Below are 14,570 nucleotides of genomic sequence, written 5' to 3' on the forward strand. Positions count from 1 at the left end.
GGGGGGGGGGGGGGGGGGGGGGGGAAGACAGCCCATGACCAGCACCACTGGCCGACTTCCACATTGTTACATTCCTAATTGGACCTTGGGCCTTGGGCCAATGTTAACTCAGGGTTAGGATAACCCAAGGTTACGGGGATGTGCTAACCCAAGGTTAGGGTTAGGGATTAGTCGAGCGTAGAGGCTAATAGGACACACCCAATGGATAAGGGCTAGCAAGAATGAGATCAAGATTGGCCAAGGGTCTACAAAAAGCTAACTAGAGGTAAATTATGGCTAAGGACTTGATAGTAAAAGCAATGAGCCAAATATGGCCTTAGTTAATACTATATAAGTGAGTTTAGGCTCACTCTTGATGATTATGAGGTATATACACAAAGAGGGAGATCTGACGACAGTAGGAATTGGTGTAAAAACCAAGAAATTGGTGTCAAAACCAAGAAATTGGTGTCAAAACCAAGGAACTGTTTTGTGCATTCCATTTGTTCATTTGATTTATGCTTGTGAGCATATTTGTGTATGTGAGTCGGGGATGCCTGATTAAACCCAAGGACGTTTGTTTCTTCTAACATATAACGGGTGCGTGTTGATCAAGACAAGAAGAGAATCATGTTGGGAAACTCCTACCTGAGGGTGACTCTAGAGGTGCAAGGGGTGGGGGTATTTGTCAGAGAGGTCCAAACCCAAGATCACTTTCCGTGAAGGGTGAAAACCGTGAGAGCAAGATGCTCCCTGAAGCCAAGCACAAGAGAAGAGGGAGAACATTCCATGAAGAACCATGTCTCAATAGCCAAAGGGAGAAGAGCTAGGCCCACAACAAGAAAAAGCAGAGAACAGCAAGAAAAGCAAGGAAAAGGTAAGACAAAACTAGACCTATTCGTTGAGAGCAACTATTTAATAAGTTGGGGGGTGTCACTGAAGCATCAAAATACAAGTTGCTAACATGTAAAAACACAACGCGGATTTTTTTTGTTAAAAAAATTTTTAAGTTTTTTTTATTTAAAAAAAGTGACATAGCAATGCTAACGTGGCACCATAGTTGCACCGGTTCGCGCACTGCCGAATAAGTTCGATTCGTTCGGTTCGGTTCGGTACGGTGCCGTTCGGTTTGATCCTGAAGTTTAACTGTTTTTTTTCTGGTTGTTTTTTTCTGTCCGTTTTTTCCGCCGTTTTCTGGTCGTTTGGAGAGCCGTTTGATAGGCGTTTTTTGGGGCTCTTGCTTGCTTGCCTTGAGGCTTGAGGCTTGGCAACTTGGCAACTTGCCCTTTGGTTGCCAACTTGCCTTTGCTTGAGGCTTGAGTCTCTTGGCTCTTCCTATTATCTATATAATAGGCCCTCCCCCAACCCAATCCTCACAAGTTCTCATTGCTCAACCCTCCCCTCACAAGTGCTCAAGTCTATCCTCTCCCCTTGAGTCCCCTCTAGGCTCTCTCCCTCTTCCTCAAGGGCCAAGGCTCAAGCCTCCCCTCAAGGCTCAAGCCTCTCCCTCTTCCTCAACTTTCAGCCTCTAGGCTCTCCCTCTGGAGTCTTGAGTCTTCCTCAAGCCTCCCCCTCTTCCTCAAGCCTCTCCCTCCCTCTAGAGTCCTCTCTCCCCCTCTTCCTCGAGCCTCTCCCTACCTTTCCCTTTCCTTCTCAAGACCCTTCTATCCTCTTTCACCATGAGAGAAAAGCATGAAGCATTTACTTTGCATGCCATTACCCATGAGAAGAACGAGGGAAGTCGGGGGCATGGAAATGGACTTGCAAGTATTGTGGCAAGGCCTACACTAGTAGTGCCACTAGGCTTCTTGCACATCTCTAAGTTTTGCATCCATATTTAACTTTTCGTACCTGACAACTACGCGTGGCACTGCCACGTGGTAGGATAGCAACACAGGGAGGCTTGGAATGATGCAACCAGCTCTTAAAAAGCAAAAGATTAAAAGTTCTATAAATACTTAAAAGAAAAAAGCTTTTATTATTAAAAAGATGCTTTTTTGGACTTTAAGTTAGTTTTACAGCACTTTTTCCAAGTGCTTTTGGACAAGAACTATAAATTCAACTATTCTCTCATTGTTGAGACGTGTAAAAAGACAAGAGAGCCCTCTAGCTCTAGGAACTTGTACTCAAGACTCCTCCAAGGGGTTTATCTAATATAACTCGAAAGGGAGTGAAATCGACCCAAGGCTATTCTGACCCCTAGTGTGGTGTCTTCTCCCTCTACTCTCTCTCTTTTGTTTATTTTCAGATTTTCTCAAAGTTTTACACGTGAATTTGTTGTTTTCTTGAAGATAAGCTAGATACCCGTGCAACAGCCATTATGAAGGCATGTTGCACCGTCTTACACGCATGCTACCAGATGCCATCTTGGCTGGCCATTTGCCACGTTGCACTACTATAGGTGAGGTGTTTGCTTCGCTCTCTTACTAAAGATGCAACCGTCACCCAGACAAAGTGGTGAAGAAAGCTTTGAAAAGCATCCATCATCAATCTTTGGAAGGTAGTTGGGGCATAACAGAAGCCGAAGGGCGTTACTCAGTAAGCATAAGGCACAATGTGAGTATTGAAAATGAAGGAAAAGTACTTGAAAAGCATACAATAGACAAAGACTCAGCTTGGCTATTTGGTATCGTTAACTATCTAGAGCAGAATTCCTTTTAGTAGCAAAAGAAGAAGCATTACACCTGCTGGAAGCTTATAGCGAAGCGTCTTCAAAGCGTACTGAACTTGTGTATCAACCAAAACATATAATGGAGAAGGTGGCTCGATGGAAATGGCTTCTGCAATTGTTAAACCTATTTCATCCCCAAGAGCTTCCAGTGTCGGCTCGAGCACATTCACAGAGACTCTTCCTTGGCCTACACTTACTCCCCGAACGACGAATAGATCCGACCCTAACCCCTGCGCAAGCGAGATCCACAATAAAAATCACAGAAAATTGAAGTATGTACTCCAAGATCCTTTTTTAGTACAGATAATCCATTCAAAGTATTGGGGCTCTCATATGCAAAAACATATGTGCTAGTCTGCATTTTCAAATACAGAGAGAAACCTCCCTTAAAAATTGATCTGCTTGTGGCTACAACACAACAAAAACAAAATGAGAAAGATGACCTTCAAGACTCAAAGGAATGTCATAAACAATAACTCCCACAATTTAATAATTACAAAAAGACAACAGAATACATGCCCGCAACCCATACAGAAAACTGAGGGAAAGCATGAACAAGCACAGAAAAATGAACAAGAACTTTGGAAACATTGAAGCAGTTGAACAGGGTAAAACAACTATAAGAAACAAACGCGATGCGATGAGAAAGCAAGCATACAGGAAACAAAAAAACCATGCGAGATGAGAAATAGAAAATGTTGAGCCCTGTGAACCAGCTAGCATTGGCTAGCTGCACACATGCACCAACTACGTAGACTGTGATTGCATGTGTGCTACTACATTATGGGCCTCGATCATGGGCCAGCAAGTGTCAGGACATTATGTAAAGAAGTGTGGATTTTTAAACTTCTTTGAAGCACGTAAACAGATATGTGGAAAAGGCCAAAAGAGTCGTAACAGAGAAAGACAGCCTGAAAACTGTATATTGCTGGACTATATTTAAGCTTACAAACTCATAAAAAATCTGGCTAGATTTTCTCGCTACTGAACTGCTTGGTAGCCCCTTGTACTCGCGCAAATCTCAGGTTGTGAACACAGTAAGGACATCTTTTATAGTCCTCTCTCATTGCTAGAATATGCTGCACTAGAAAACTCTAAACGGATCAGAAAAGATTGCTACTGTTCTGACTGCATCTGATATTTAGGTCTGATGCTCTTATAACCTGACTCTATTGTTCATAGGTTCTGGCCATCTCTCCCTTGGCAACATTCTCAAAAGGACTATAGAAGATGTGTAGAACAGGGAGAGGTTCATTGACTCCAAAGTTCAAGATGACGAAACTACTTGCATAATTTCAAGTGACCTACAGGTAAGGCATTCTGTGAACCTTCCTTTTGAGCCTTGACAAATAAAGACTTCAAAGTTCAAGATGATGAAAATACTTGCATTGATTTGCATTATTAGCATCAATTGATCACAATTGATTTCAAGCGACCTATAGGTGGACATTCTGTGACCCTCCCTTTTGTGCCTTGACAAATAAGGACTCACAGAAGGGAGTAATGCAGAGGAAAATCATCCACAATCCTTTGCCTAGATCTGAATATAGAACAACTACAATCAGTGCTACTGCAACAACTGGATGGTCTCGATCTTGTACTTATGCAAGTACTCAATCTGAGTCTCAACTCTCAATCTAGTTTTTAAATTCCACTAATATGTTGTTCTTGTCAAGACCTGTTTCCTTTCTTGCTTTCAAAACTATTACTCCTGGAGTCGTGCAATAACTCTCTCAAGACTCTTGGAATTTTAAAATGCCAAACTAGTGGTGCACACCTTACCTTCTTGCGGGATGATTATTTTAAGCGGCCTTTGGCTGTGGTTTTATATTGTTCTGTTCATACTTAAATAGAAGTCTCATTTCTTGCCAAAAAGAGAGAACTCGGCAAAGGACTACCTCAAGTGAACTAACTTGAGAAAATCTGGCTGGAGTGGCAGGATAAATTTTTGTTCTCCTACTTCACAAACCACACCATCAAAAACATTTGATATGCATTTATACTGACATATTTGTTACCTACACACCTATCCATGGCCATGGAACACATGCCATCTAACTTTGTTCTAAAAAATTCCTAACGTGTCCTATGAGGCACTATCTCCTACTTAGTTTTGACCAAGACCTGAAGCCAAAATTACGTCAAGAGCTTAACTAAAGCATATAAGTTTAGACAAGTGTTTGTTGTAGTTAGTTTACATATATACCAGGGTGTTAGGTAGATGGACGAGAGAGAGAGAGAGAGAGAGAGAGAGAGAGAGAGAGAGAGAGATGAAATGAAATGAAATGTTATATTAACGTCTTCAAAAAGGCCATAATGACCTATGAGACCAAAAAGTTACATCATGGTGGATCTGATACAATGTCTGGATAAAAAACCAGAAAATGAAAAATAAAGATGATAAGAAAATGAAACTGGAACTGGAAGGTAAACAGAAACCCTTATAGGGTGTGAATATAGTGAGAGGGGGGGGGGGGTACGCTATGGAGGTGAGTGGAGTACAGTGAGGGGATACAATATCATGTGGGACGGGGGGGTACACTATGGAGGTGCCTCCATCTCATAATATGTGCCGCATCGGACGCTGGCGGATCTCCTCAATATCCTTTATGGTCAGCACCCCGACTGGGTGTCACGCATGTCTCGCAAGAATAATCCGAATCCGCCGCTGCAACCTCCGTCTATGCTAGGATGCCCTCCTCCGTAGTCGTGGGCGTCTGGACCACCCAAGCTCAATCGCACGATCAATCAGTGTACCGCTGGTGTGGGCGGTATCCATGTCCTCCTGCTGCTGCTGTGGTCCATCTGGGGCAGTGATGGCTGGACTAAAGAAGTCTGTAATGTGCCTCTAAGTCTGGCTCTCTGTGCGCCTAAGCAGGCTATCTCTATATCTCCGCAGCTCAAGCAAGAACAATCCCAAACACCTCTGGTCCTGGTACCCCATGACTCTAGAAAGTGGTCCAAAACCCTCTCTGAATAAACAGTGGAAACGACCACGTATCTCATAGTATATGCAGTACAATGGCATATATAATGCAGCTCTGTCTCTGGCTCCCCATGGCATACTCGACATATCCTGGCCTCAGCTGGTATACCTCTATATCGGCCAATCTCAATCTCAAGCTGATGTGAGGATGTGCGAATCTGACCAATAGCACATCGTACTGCATGAGACAAGTGTACATCCATGTAATTGGGTCTGATCACAAAGCCATCTGCTGTGAGCTGAAGAAAATGCTCTGTGTAGAAAGCCATCTTCGTGCCCAGCTCCTCAGTTGGCTGTATCCATGTCCTCCTAATGTCCAGCTGAACTAAATCCTGACGGATGAGTCTGGTGATCTCTGTCCATGTGAGAGTGAGAGAGGGTGCCTCCAGAGAATACTGGAAGGGAGGCAATCTGTCCATGCTAAAACCATGTGCCTGGAACCAAGATGTCATCTGTCCATACCAACAAGCCGTGTCTCCCTGTAAAGCTAACTGTCGGGAGGACTCAAGGGTGAGGCGTGCATATCTGTCTCGGGGAAGATCCCACAAGCCATGTATGTAGGAGACTGATCTCGTAAGAGCCTCAATCACCAAAGGGGCAGCCGCCAGCTTTGCTCAAATAATCTCATGAGGTACCAAGGCCTTGGCTCTAATAATCCTAGCAATCATAGATACCAAAGGCCTCTCCATACCTCTCCACCCGCCTGCGCTGTGATGGCCCACTGAAGGTCCCCATATCTGCACTCCATAAAGCATAGCTGAGTCACTAGAGTGTCAAAAAGCCAACGTTTCGTTCGAGGTTCCTGAAACTCAACCTGCGAACACATCCTCTCCAAACCACCGAGGGTTGCATGTGCTCTAGTCAATCTAGTCTTTGCTGCTCTCCTCAAGAAGAGAGAGAGAGAGAGAGAGAGAGAGAGAGAGAGAGAGAGAGAGTTATATTGCCGTCCTCAAAAGACCAGGTGCGTCTCTGTAAGTAGTATGATGTCCCGTACCTCCATGACCTCCTCCATCCTCCCAGGATGTGTCCAAAGTGCTCCATTGCAGTTCCAAACTGCTATGTGTATCTGTGAATCTGGATCCTTAATCACAATTTACAAAACCCCCCAAGAATTTTTGAGCCGTTTCAATTTTGAGGTTTCAAATGGCCTTTCACTGAAACTCTGAAATGTTTCAGCGGTTTGTTGTTCAGGGCTCTTGAAATGGTTTCACATCGATGTTGCTTTCAGTGGCCCACGCTTCACCATGGTTCCCACAACAAATGCTAGAGTTACACCTGGACATGCAAGCTTGACTGTACTTGAGCAGCAATGCTTCCAAGCACATTTCCAACAGCCGAGAACAAAGGTTGGCTTTTTGACAACCTTGTCACACCAGCCTTGATGTATGGAGCAGCTTTTTCGGGCCATATTTATTTGATGAGGATTGGCAGCAACGAGTTGAGAGGCCCCATGTCATGATGTTCTCTTGTATGATCCGTATCAAACCATCGATACCACACGAGATTATCTAGGCAAAGTTTGTTGTAGCCTTGATGGTAGTAGATGCACTCTTCCATACAGTCACATACCTCCATGGCATCAGTGAGATGGATCCCCATAGGTCCGAGGCTTTCTCTCGAATCCCAATATAGTTAGCACTCCAGGGTCACCTTGGAGTTTGGTATGCTCGAGTTTCCACTCGGTTCTCGAGATATGGGCATGGATGGCCTCCCACCCCTTCAAAACAATTTGGACTCCCCTTTTCTCCAGCTTTCTCATGAGGACATCAATTGGGTTATCCGGTTAGATCTGCCCAACCTCTACACCCATTGCACATGGATCACGCCTTCGGTGCTTCTACTGAAGATGCACTTCTACACAGATCACTTCCTCAGGCTTATTGATTGAGGATGGACTAGCAGCCGGGCTACGTGAGTGTTCACATGCCCCGCGTCATGCGGATTGTAGTTGGCCGGATACGGGTTTCATCTCACCACCTTAGAGTGAGACACGAGAGCTGAGCGCATCTTCAGAGCCGGGGAGCTCATACGAAGACCGAGGGAGGAGAGGATCTGCCGGCTATGCCACACGGGTTGAGGCCACAGCATTACATACGATGAGATCCATGGGAGGTTTCACTGTCGGTTCCATGAGGGGTTTGGCAAACTTTCCAAGATCATTGACTTCCCGGACCAGTGCTTCGTAGGGCTCTTCGAGCTCCACAGACACAGGGACACATTCTTGAGAGAGCTTAGGTCCCAGCCACCCCTCCACCTTCCTAGCCAGCCAACAATCACCAGGTTCTTTCGGACCCAGGAGGAGGACAGCCACACAGTGGATCTTGTGGATCCACCTTTGACATACTTTCTACTTCACCCATGACTTGGCAGACATATATGAGCATCATGTATATGACGGGCTACTCCAAATGGATCCCCTGTCACCTCTAGACACACTCACCACCCAACTGTCATCTCTACTACATACGACCGCCACCCGCAACTTCCCCCATCATACATTGCACACACAGATAGATCTGGGAGCATGCCCCGGACCTATATAGACACCTCCGTGCCCAGAGAGCACTCGGGACCATTTCACAGAGACAGGCGAGCCGACGGATGAGGACCCTCACACGCCGTAAGAGGCGTGCATACGAGGAGGCACAGTACTAGGATATATACCACCTACTCACGAGCAGAGAAGCAACCACTGCATGGCGCAGGATGAGAGCGCCTCGTCCTCGTACCCCGATTCAGGATCCACACACATGGCACACATATGCAAAGTGCCTCTACCATATCCCTCAGCAGCTGCCCATACCACAGCCACAGGAGTCCCGCCCTACCACCTCTACTTTCTTTACCGCCTAGATGGTAGAGAGAGCTATCCGCCGGTTACAGCATGGGAGATCGGCTGACCACACAGGTATACAGAGTCAGCATCTTATTTATGTAGCTGACACACTAGGACCCTTTGTTGCTCACCTCTTTAATAGGGCACTAGTGGAGGGCCTACCAGCTAAGTGGACTATGCACACCATCGTGCCTCTCCACAAAGCGAGAGACATGCTAGACCCCAACAACTCCAGGACTATCATGATTGGTCATACATTGGCCAAACTTTCTGGCGCAGTGCTCGAGGCAGAGTTGAGGGGCATCTATGCTTTATATGAGCAAGTCCTCGGGCGCATACGATGCCCCGGGGGGCTATCTGATGTTATTGCTAGCACCATAGGTGTGAAGCAAGGATGCCCACTCTCTCCTACACTATTTGGGCTATACATCAATGAGGTCGCTGACTTCATTGGTCACAGTGGTGGGGACGGGGTAGACATCTCAGGTACCGCAGTCCACATTATGCTATATGCAGATGATATTATTCTGGTCTGTGAGTCGAGGATGGGACTACACCACCATCTCCATGCACTCGATGACTTCTGCACAGAGAGGGGTCTTACAGTGAACCTTGGGAAAACCAAGGCCATGATTTTCAACACCTCAGGGCCGGTTCGACGACAGGCCATCTTCACACTAGCAAGAGGACAGGTAGAGGTGGTAGACTCATATGTGTACCTGGGGAATACATTTACGACTCCGCCAAGAAGATTTACTATGGCACTGGCAGCCAGGGATAGACTCACACGAGGGTATGCAGCTCTAGCCATGCTAGAGAGACTGTCACCAGGCACACTTCCACGAGCCCCGCACGAAGGGGTGGTTGTTTGACACACTAGTCACCCCTGCTTTGATGTATGCTGCAGCAGTATGGGCACCTGGGCTCGCCACCTCCACATGGTCTCAGATAGAGAGGCCTCAAATTCTCACACTTTCACGGATGATCCGCAGCAAACCCTCCGTCCCACATGACATTGTCAGGACGGAGTTTGCTGCACCTCCTATGCTAGTAGAGGCTCTTTTCCAGACGATCTGCTTCATTCAGAGGATCAGAGATATGCCATAAGATCGACTCTCACATAGAGCTTTTGAGGCGTCCAGGCAACTCGCAGAGAGTAGAGATAGGAGATCATGGTATTCACAGATGATACAGTGGCTCACTCAGCATGGTCTTGACATAGATCACCTGCCACCTTTCCAGTATGATATACATGCACCACACATCTAGCTCTCTCACAATGAGAGGAACAAAGTCCTTCGGCAAGATTTATGGCAGCGATACACTCAAGTGACTTGGATTACACCCAGTCAGCCTCTACTGCTAAAGATGCTCCAGCTCTCTCACAATGAGAGGAACAGAGTCCTTCGGCAGGATTTATGGCAGCGATACACTCAAGAGACTTGGATTACACCCAGTCAGCCTCTACTGCCGAAGATGCTATACTACGGAGATCAGTTTATGCGTATCTCAACGGATGGATTCATAGAGACCTCGATACATGGATGTGTACATGGCTCACAGTGCCCGAGTGGCGATTGGCCAGCTCAGAGTGTCATCACACCAACTTGAGATTGAGGCAAGTAGGGCAGCACGGATCCCCAGAGTAGAGAGGATATGCAGACTATGCCAGGAGGAGGTTGAAAGTGAGGAACATTATGTACGCAGATGCAGAGCATATAGTGTCATTAGAGAGAGATACACCACCATCTTCAGTGGATATCCCTCACTCCGCCAAATCATGGAGTCCACATACCAGCCCAGATTTGGCCAGTTCTTGCTAGAGACATAGCGCCACAGAGAGACACTGCTACGGACTCATACCACAGGGAGAGGTGGGCGACAGCTCCAGCTCATTGATTTCTTCCAAAGATCTATCCTAGTGCCTACCCTGACACAAGAGGGGGTTACACTTCAGCGCGCTGCGTACCTCCGAGCCAGACGGAGACCGAGAGCACCAGGCTACCAGACTCCCAAACTACATCAGAGGGAGATCACAGAGATACGGGCTCAACATCAGCACCATATCCAAGAGCAGCTAGCTCACTTACACTCACACCCGGAGATCATGCTCCGAGGTATTTTTCCCTCGTCGTTGCCTATTTATCACATTTTACACCCCCATTATGGTACTGGTTGGAGCTAGACACATCTACATTGCATTCTTGTATACCCTACGCATATAGGTGCAGCCTCTAGCAGTAGTGCTCCATCCATCACAATCCCCCACTAGCTCAGTACTTTCATAGTTTATTTCATGTTCATTTTGCCCTTTTTTTTTCCTCGACATCCAGAAGACATTGACAGTTGTACATTGAATTTAACTCATAGGTCGAGTTTTCCTCTCTCTCTCTCTCTCTCTCTCTCTCTCTCTCTCCTCTCTCTCTCTCTCTCTCTCTCTCTCTCTCTCTCTCTCTCTCTCTCTCTCTCTCTCTCTCTCTCTCTTTGCGCGTGTTGTCATACTTGTACATTTTATTCTCACTCCACATTTTCCTCTTGATGACTGGAGGAACATCATTGTACTACTTGTTTGTCGGCCTTTTGCAGACATCGTCTCTCTCTCTCTCTCTCTTCTCTCTCTCTCTCTCTCTCTCTCTCTCTCTCTCTCTCTCTCTCTCTCTCTCTCTCTCTCTCTCTCTCTCTCTCTCTCTCTCTCTCTCTCTCTCTCTCTCTCTCTCTCTCTCTCTCTCTCGACTTTGCGGGCCATTATTGAGGAGGGCAGGTCGCATGGGCGACGGATTTATTGTAGCTTTGTGGACTTCCGCAAAGCATTTGATACAGTGCCCAGAGCCAAATTGATGAGGCGATTATAGGAGATGGGGTACCCACACAGCTCATATGGGGGATTATGGCTTTATATAGATCAGTTGCAGGACAGGTACGCACCCCAGAGGGGGTCTCTACTTTGGTTCACTCCACTATAGGAGTGAAGCAAGGTTGCCCGTTATCTCCTTCGTTGTTTGGTATGTATGTGGATGAGGCTTCTGACTACATTGAGAGATTGGGGGGACAGAGGAGCCCAGCTAGCAGGTACATGATCCCACTATTGTTATATGCTGATGATATTGTGTTGATCTCTGACTCCCCTGAGGGTATGCAGCGTCATCTGGATGCTTTACATGAGTTTGCACATGATAGTGGATTGTCTGTCAACCTTGGCAAAACCAAGGTTATGGTGTTTAACACCACGCCACAGTGGGTTAGGCGATCAGCTCCCACATTTACATATGGGCAGGAGATTGGTGGAGTATATAGATGCATATACATATCTTGGGGTAGTATTCAATGGGCCAGTGTTTTCGATGAGGAGATCAGCAGAGACTAGATTGACTAGAGCATATGCAGCCCTGGGTGGTTTGGAGAGGATGTGTTCTTCGCAGGTTCAATTTCAAGAACCTCGAACGAAACTTTGGCTTTTTGACACTCTAGTGACAATCAGCTATGCTTTACGGAGTGTAGATATGGGGACCTTCAGTGGGCCATCACAACGCAGGCGGGTGGAGAGGTATGGAGAGGCCTTTGGTATCTATGATTGCTAGGATTATTAGAGCCAAGGCCTTGGTACCTCATGAGATTATTCGAGCAGAGCTGGCGGTTGCCCCTCTGGTGATTGAGGCTCTTACGAGATCAGTCTCCTACATACATGGCTTGTGGGATCTCCCCCGAGACAGATATGCACGCCTCGCCCTTGAGTCCTCCCGACAGTTAGCTTTACACGGAGACACAGCTTGTTGGTATGGACAGATGACATCTTGGTTCCAGGCACATGGTTTTAGCATGGACAGATTGCCTCCCTTCCAGTATTCTCTGGAGGCACCCTCTCTCACTCTCACACGGACAGAGATTACCAGACTCATCCGTCAGGATTTAGTTCAGCTGGACATTAGGAGGACATGGATACAGCCAACTGAGGAGCTGGGCACGAAGATGGCTTTCTACAGAGAGCATTTTCTTCAGTTCACAGCATATGGATGTACACTTGTCTTATGCAGTACAATGTGCTATTGGTCAGATTCGCACATCCTCACACCAGCTTGAGATTGAGATTGGCCGATATAGAGGTATACCAGCTGAGGCCAGGATATGTCGAGTATGCCATGGGGAGCCAGAGACAGAGCTGCATTATATATGCCATTGTACTGCATACTATGAGATACGTGGTCGTTTCCACTGTTTATTTAGAGAGGGTTTTGGACCACTTTCCAGAGTCATGGGATACTAAGACCAAAGGTGTTTGGGATTGTTCTTGCTTGAGCTGCAGAGATATAGAGATAGCCTGCTTAGGCGCACAGAGAGCCAGACTCAGAGGCACATTACAGACTTCTTTAGTCCAGCCATCACTGCCCCAGATGGACCACAGCAGCAACAGGAGGACATGGATACCGCCCACACCAGCGGTACACTGATTGATCGTGCGATTGAGCTTGGGTGGTCCAGACGCCCACGACTACGGAGGAGGGCATCCCAGCATAGACGGAGGTTGCAGCGGCGGATTCGGATTATTCTTGCGAGACATGCGTGACACCCAGTCAGGGTGCTGACCATAAAGGATATTGAGGAGATCCGCCAGCGTCCGATGCGGCACATATTATGAGATGGAGGCACCTCCATAGTGTACCCCCCCGTCCCACATGATATTGTATCCCCTCACTGTACTCCACTCACCTCCATAGCGTACCCCCCCCCCTCACTATATTCACACCCTATAAGGGTTTCTGTTTACCTTCCAGATCCAGTTTCATTTTCTAGGTGCCTATAGTATCATCTTTATTTTTCATTTTCTGGTTTTTTATCCGGACATTGTATCAGATCCACCATGATGTAACTTTTTGGTCTAATAGGTCATTATGGCCTTTTAAAGACGTGAATATAACATTTCATTTCATCATCTCTCTCTCTCTCTCTCTCTTCTCTCTCTCTCTCTCTCTCTCTCTCTCTCTCTCTCTCTCTCGCTCTCTCTCTCTCTCTCTCTCTCTCTCTCTCTCTCTCTCTCTCGGCCACCTGGCTTTCGGACACCACGCCTATACACCAGAGAGAGATGACAGAGATCAGAGCTCAGTTTCAGAGAGAGGGTGCGGAGCGACTGGCTCGCTTCAGCTCCACAGTGAGTAGTTGGGACCATCAAGACAATCTTCGGTCGTCATGAATCCACTAAACCCAGAAAGGCCAGAAATTGGTGCTCCTTGTGACATCCTCACAATACAAGATTCCCCAAAGCAGTATGAGGTGCCGTGAAGCCCTTGCTCTGTCCAGCAGCGCCGTCCCCCACTTTTTACTGTGTCGCCTCTGCCCTGCAACTGCGCCATCTTCTTACATACTGCCTGGCTACGCCTCTTCACCTGTTGCTGTCCTGTGCAGAATTTCCGCCTACTGCTGCAACAACACAGCATTGCCGGTTCTCAGTTCTGCTCCCTTTTCCCACGCAACCTCGCTCAGGCCCCCAAGGCAGCAACTAGTAGGCGAAAACATGTCTCAACCCCTAGAGGGCAAACAGGATGGTGAGACAACCTTTCACACCCCCACGAAGGCACCAAATGCCTACCGCAGAAGACTGAGGGAAGGAATCATGTCTCCTGGCTGACGAAGGATTATGAAGATGGCCCGACGAGATGAGGCCCTTTATGAGGAGCTACAGCTTCACATAAGGATAGAGATGAACACCATGCGACAGGAGCTTGAAAAGGAATGGACCGAGCAGATGCATGCCCAAAGGAAAGTGATATACGAAACGCTGAAGGAAGAGATATATGTCCAATTGAAGGGAGAAATGCAAGCCCAAGTACGGGTTGAGATGGAATTAGCCCAAGCCTTGATGCACACGGAAATGAAAAGAGAGATGCAAAATGGAAGGATGACATGCTCTGAGAGATTGGCACAACACTTGCATCGTACGAAGGCACTTTGAAGACATGTATGGCTGACCGCGAAAAAGACATCACAGAAATGCAAAACACTTTGGAATCATGTAAGGCAAAAGAGGCTACAGGTGAGAAGGAAATGCATTCATGGGCTGAAATTGCCAATGCCACAAAGAAACAAATTGAGGAACTCAACCCATG

The 14,570-nt window shown here is 46.9% G+C and overlaps 1 protein-coding gene across 1 annotated transcript in view; it reads right to left on the reverse strand.

Annotated features, from left to right (window-relative positions):
* The window catches only part of EMB3012 (embryo defective 3012), a 172,127-nt gene that overhangs the window by 141,999 nt on the left and 15,558 nt on the right, over positions 1–14,570 (reverse strand). The window contains exon 4 of the mRNA XM_086791541.1: positions 2,664–2,880. Within this exon, the coding sequence (XP_086647667.1) occupies positions 2,664–2,880 (217 nt within the window). The remainder of the gene's footprint in view (positions 1–2,663; positions 2,881–14,570) is intronic.

This window comes from Cibotium barometz, chromosome 56, assembly GCF_041138505.1.
Source record: "Cibotium barometz isolate CiBa-2024 chromosome 56, ASM4113850v1, whole genome shotgun sequence".
Classification (NCBI taxonomy): domain Eukaryota; kingdom Viridiplantae; phylum Streptophyta; class Polypodiopsida; order Cyatheales; family Cibotiaceae; genus Cibotium; species Cibotium barometz.